The sequence below is a fragment of the Chiloscyllium plagiosum genome, chromosome 31 (genome assembly GCF_004010195.1).
Source record: "Chiloscyllium plagiosum isolate BGI_BamShark_2017 chromosome 31, ASM401019v2, whole genome shotgun sequence".
NCBI classification, from domain to species: domain Eukaryota; kingdom Metazoa; phylum Chordata; class Chondrichthyes; order Orectolobiformes; family Hemiscylliidae; genus Chiloscyllium; species Chiloscyllium plagiosum.
In genome coordinates, this window is record NC_057740.1 from 10,921,993 (window position 1) to 10,927,992 (window position 6,000).

Genomic DNA, 6,000 nt, shown 5'->3' on the forward strand with positions numbered 1-6,000 from the left:
AATCTACAAGATGCACTGCAGAAATTCACCAAAGATCCTCAGACTGCACCTTCCAATCCACAACCACTTCCATCTAGAAGGACAATAGGAAATCCATCACCTTCAAATTCCCCTCCAAGCCACTCACCATTCTGACTTGGAAATGTATCCTTTACAGAAAAATTCATGTTAGGCTAAATTACAAGATTTGTGCTGATACATATGTACCCCAAATGTCTAAACAGAAAACTTCATTTGTTCACTTTACTCACTAGACAATCCTATGAAGTTTGCTGATTGCATTCCCAAATTGCACGTCCTCGTTAAGTGAAATGGTTTAACCTGAGGTTCACTACACCTCAGGCGAGGGCAGACGTGGAGAAGGAGAGTCCTTCATGGTGATTGGACGCATGCTGTTGGTGTCATTCAGCATTACAAACCAACTGTCCAGCCACTGAGCTACAATTCGATAAGGTACACAATTTGGTAAGTGCGACAAAAAACAATTTTTAATTATTGCAACCATTTTCTCTTCCTACCTGGTGTTAATCCAAGGTGAGTACTGAAGCGGGAAGAGTCTGTCTGTGTCTGAGGTTTTAGATGCGGTGGCATTAGTGCCTCCTTGGGTATTGCTGCAAAAGGCGGAAATGAAATTTAAGAAGACTACAGTACCACGAATCTTCTGATATGTAGAAATGTCTACTTTATAATCCTATATATGTTTTTCCACAGTAGTTCTATATATTTAATGGTTGGGCTATTAAACAACATGATTACCTCCAGCCTATCTGTGGCTTTTAACTCAGAAAAATCAGAATCCCTACAATGTGGAAACAGGCCCTTCAGCCCAATAAGTCCACACCGACCCTCCGAAGAGTAACCCACTCAGACCCATTCCCCTACCCTATATTTACCCCTGACTAATGCACCTAATCTAGATATCCCTGAACACTATGGGCAAATTAACATTGCCAATTCCCCTAACCTGCACATCTTTGGACTGTGGGAGGAAACCGGAGCACCTGGAGGAAACCCACGCAGACACAGGGAGAACGTGCAAACTCCACACAGACAGTCGCACAAGGCTAGAATCGAACCCGGATCCCTGGCACTGTGGGGCAGCAGTGCTAACCACTGAGCCACCGTGCCGCCCCACTATTTAAACATGGACATATTGTCCCTTTAAATCTAATGTTGTAAGCTACACGATGCAGCAAATATCAAATTTTAGCCACTGGAAGGTCATGCTAAACAGAGCCTCACCTCATCTTCACAAATATTTGGATGGAGCAGAATTCCAACCTGCAGTTCACTGAGCAGTGGTTGTGTTATGGACTAGGGCAGATCACTCAACACATTCTTAAGCAGGCAGACCAGACCATAATTTTGCAATTTGTTTCTGTAAGTGTACAGTGAAAATTACCTGGAGTAAGTTAGCTAGGTTGACTACCAGGTTTTACAGTAGGCAAGAATTTATTCACAAAGAACAGAATAAAGAACAGCTACAGAACCCAGTCTATCCAAACTAGACTTAATTGTGCTGTTCTGAATATGCACAACAAACCCAATAAACAAACCCCTTAAACACAGAGCAAAAAATGAAACAAAGATTTAAAGGTTGGAATTAGAAGGACAGAAGGACAGAGAGTTTAGCAGCCTATTTCCACACAGCCCACTGCTGAACTCCTAACTTAACTTCAGTTTCCAGGATTGGCCATGTTCCTTTCATTATACAGGTCACTTCTAAACATAAAAGCTTCAGCCTAAAGTCTCATCTGTTTACATACAAACACAAGGTCCTCTCAATACTCTTTTATCCCTGCACCAATCCAGTTGACTCAGAGTCTGAGTGGTTTATGACCCCTCTGAAAAAACCAAGGACCCCTCTGAAAAAACCAAGAATCCTTGAGAAAAGGAACAACTTTTAGAAAAAAGGACCAGCTTTGTTACAGTTATTAGATGTCTCGGTCATGGCAACCATAAAACTAAAATTTAGTTATTTATTCCACAGTCAAATTCCCTTGAATCAGTAGTTCCCAAAGTACATGGGAGTCATCCAGGTTATCTGCAGAACAGTCCAAAATACCAGCCAGTAATGCATTACACCATAGCTAAGGACATATGAGAGAATAGGCCAGAACCCTCGTCCTTATCTCTCACATGACTTCACACATTCACACTGGCTCTTCTGTACACAGTAAAAGTAACCATAAGCACGAGCAAGTATTTTGTAGTTCTACCTGTAATATTTACCTTACTGTCGATTTTATTTGACTAATATCGATAAATAATATTTTCTCAGAAGGTTGTGTTGATTTAAAATGTACATTGAAATGTTTCAAATAAACATATTGACTTTTGGTTTTAATGTTGATGATATAGAAAGATCCAAAACTTTGTGTGTGGCAAGAAGTAATAATTTACTTATTCTGTTTGAAGTTGTTCAGGTTCATAGTGCAGAAAATGGCCCTTTGGCGCATCTGGTCTGCAGCAGTCAAAAACAATCACCGAACTATTCTAATCCCATTTAACTAAAAGAAAATTAGATTCATATTTATTACAGTTAATTGAGGATAAATTGTGTATAAATATTTATCGATTCCATTTGTTCTCATTAATTCTGATGAGTAATTTTGTTGTGGCAGGTCAAAGTCGATAGAGGATCTCTTGTCCAAACTGAGAGGTCGGTGGGTGTAAAGGTTTGAGAGCTATTACCTTGGTCTATATATTAAACATGAGATAGTGAGGCCACAGCTCAAGACTGCTACAATATAGGGGAATGTGACATGGGTCTGCAGCAGGAAATCCCTGCAGACCATGAGCTAATAGCTTTCAAATCATACCACTGTTGCAGCTGAACAGAAGCTGGACATTTCAACATAAGGTGAAAATTCATTTATAAAAGAAAAGGGTCTATTAAATATGGTTTATTCATACAGCTGTACAGAAGCTGGGATAATCCTGTCTCCTTATATGCAACTTATTGTTTTTAGGAGATGGCAGGACAGGGAGGGTAAACAGCACTGAATCCAACATCAAACAATTGGGCAGACCGGGAAAGAGCTTCATAGGCAGAGGTGGTACTAAGGCCAACAAGGTTTGCAACTCAGCTGCACTCATTGTATTCCACGCACGTTTGCCCCAGACAGCTTTTCCTATTTCAAATGTAAGACTTTTTTAAACAACTTACGTTGTACTTTGACTTGATTCAGCTTCTCAATTTCTGAGGGAAAAAATGACGTTATATTTTCAAATCAATAACACAAAGTGACACACAACACAAGCTCTCTAGTCATAGAGTCTTTTAGTACGGAAACACCATAGGAAGAGGCCATTTGGCCATTATAAAGCCTGGTTACTGATCCTCCTTCAGAAGGAACAGCTACACTGTATGTAATGTATCAAAACCTCTTATAATTATGAACAACTCTAATAAATCATTGCATAACCTTCTCTGTTCAAAGAAGAAAAGTCCGGGATGCGTTTGCCTCTCCACATAACTGTAGTCCGTCTTCCCTAAAACCAATCTAACAAATCTTTTGTGTGCCTTGTTCCTAAAATGTAGTGCCAGAGCTGGACTCAATTTTCCAGCTGACTTATAAAGACTAAACATAATTTCTTAGCTTTCATTATTAAAGCCTCAATTTTTTTAAGAAAACAATACCACTGCTTTTTCAATGTTGTTTTAATCTCAAGATGCCAGGTTTGAGGCTCCGATTCCTCGGATCTTTCTGTTCCAAACCCACGTTAAAATCATAGTTCTTATTTTGTAATGCCTATCCAAATTTGTACTCTAAACTCTTACCACTTCACATTTCTTTGCATTAAATATCATGAGGCCGAGGCCTGCCCAATTCACCCATAATAAGAATCCTATCCATGACAGCCATTTCATACCTGTAGCTGGGTGTCACTATGCACCACTCAAGTTTGAGTTAGCTTTATGCTGTGGTGCCATACCTATTAGAGCATGGTTCAAGATTGCTCTGAACTTTAAATGCTTTTAGCCCATTGTCAAAGTTCTACTGAGTTGCCTCCCAGGGAGTGCTAAAACCCTCAGTAAGTTATAACAGACTGCTTCTCGTACAAGATAATACCAGAGATTGGAATTGTAAAAGCAGTAGTTGCTATAGGTCCGCTGTCTCATTACAGATAGTGAATTTAACCTGAGGCTCACCATTCCAAAGGTTGAGATTGAGAAGGTGTGACCTTCATGCTGACCTCAGCCTGTGTGGGAATTGAATCCACGCTGTTTGTGTCACGCTGCATCACAAGTCAGCCATTCAGCCAACGGTACCTATCTATTCACAGTCCAGCCATTCTTTTAATGTCTCTTCACACAAAAGTTAGAAATGAAGAGAGGTCCACTTGAAGGTGATCTGAACACTCATTATGTGTCGAAGTCAGATGAGTAACATAAGAAAAAGGAACAGGATCAGGCCATTTGGCCCATAAACTTGCTGCACTATTCAAAAATATCAAGGCTGACATCACTGACCATTGTCCCTCCCATGGGCAATAAATGCTGGCCTTGCCAGTGACACCCAGTTGACGTGGAATGAATAAAATAAACTCCTTTTCTGTCCCTCCTAATCCTCAATTCCTTTGTAAACCACAGATCTGCCAAACAGAGCCTTGACTATTTTCCCAATGACCCAGCAGCTACAGTTCTCTGGGAAGACAATTCCAAAAATGATTGACTCTCTGAGAGAAGAAATTTCTCCTGGTTTCAATTTTAAATGGAAAACCTCAGACTTTTAAATTTTTCTCCATGTTTGGATTCCACAATGAAAGGTAATATCCTCCCAGTATCAAACCTGTAAACCTAACAATCTCAGGATCTTAGATGAGTCAATATCCTCTCATTTTTCTCAACTCCTAGCCACCTCAGTCTCATTAGACAATCCCCTTATTCCCAGGAATCTGAGTCTCCTCTGAAATGCACCCAATACAAGTATCACCCTCCTTAAGTAAGGAGACTAAAACTGTACACAGTAATCCAATTGTAGCTTTACCAATATCCTTGTATTGTAATAAATTGTAGCAATACTTTCCTAAGTCATAACCTGTCCCTTTTGCAATAAAGATCAATAATCCATTTGTCTTCCTAATTTCATGCTGTATCTACTTGCTAGGTCTTTATGATTCATAGAACATAGAACAATACAGCACAGAACAGGCCCTTCGGCCCACAATGTTGTGCCGAACATTTGTCCTAGCTTAAGCACCCATCCATGTACCTATCCAATTGCCGCTTAAAGGTCACCAAAGATTCTGACTCTACCACTCCCACAGGCAGCGCATTCCATGCCCCACCACTCTCTGGGTAAAGAACCCACCCCTGACATCTCCCCTATACCTTCCACCCTTCACCTTAAATTTATGTCCAATTGTAACACTCTGTTGCACCCGAAGAAAAAGTTTCTGACTGTCGACTCAATCTATTCCTCTGATCATCTCATAAACCTCTATCAAGTCACCCCTCATCCTTCACCGTTCCAACGAGAAAAGGCCTAGCACTCTCAACCTATCCTCGCATGACCTATTCTCCATTCCAGGCAACATCCTGGTAAATCTTCTCTGCACCCTCTCCAAAGCTTCCACATCTTTCCTAAAGTGAGGCGACCAGAACTGCACACAGTACTCCAAATGTGGCCTAAACAAAGTCCTGTACAGTTGCAACATCACTTCACGACTCTTGAATTCAATCCCTCTGCTAATGAACGATAATACTCCATAGACCTTCTTACAAACTCTATCCACCTGAGTGGCAACCTTCAAAGACCTATGTACATAGACCCCAAGATCCCTCTGTTCCTCCACCTGACTAAGAACCCTACCATTAACCCTGTATTCCGCATTCTTATTTGTTCTTCCAAAATGGACAACCTCACACTTGGCACCTAATCTAGTCCCATTTGTTAGCAGTTGGCCCATATCCCTCCAAACCCTTCCCATTCATATACCCATCCAAATGCCTTTTAAATGTTGCAATTGTACCAGCCTCCACCACTTCCTCTG

At 40.7% G+C, this 6,000-nt stretch overlaps 1 protein-coding gene and 1 long non-coding RNA gene across 5 annotated transcripts in view; one reads left to right on the plus strand and one right to left on the minus strand.

The window, feature by feature from the left end:
* Positions 1–6,000, plus strand: part of LOC122565212 — a 67,790-nt gene that overhangs the window by 20,584 nt on the left and 41,206 nt on the right. For both annotated transcript variants that reach the window (XR_006316113.1, XR_006316112.1), the window contains exon 2: positions 255–465. This is a non-coding gene — a long non-coding RNA (uncharacterized LOC122565212). The remainder of the gene's footprint in view (positions 1–254; positions 466–6,000) is intronic.
* Positions 1–6,000, minus strand: part of LOC122565211 (signal-transducing adaptor protein 1-like) — a 67,380-nt gene that overhangs the window by 14,989 nt on the left and 46,391 nt on the right. For all 3 annotated transcript variants that reach the window (XM_043720955.1, XM_043720954.1, XM_043720953.1), the window contains one exon: positions 519–611. In XM_043720955.1, coding sequence (XP_043576890.1) covers positions 519–611 — 93 coding nt within the window. The remainder of the gene's footprint in view (positions 1–518; positions 612–6,000) is intronic.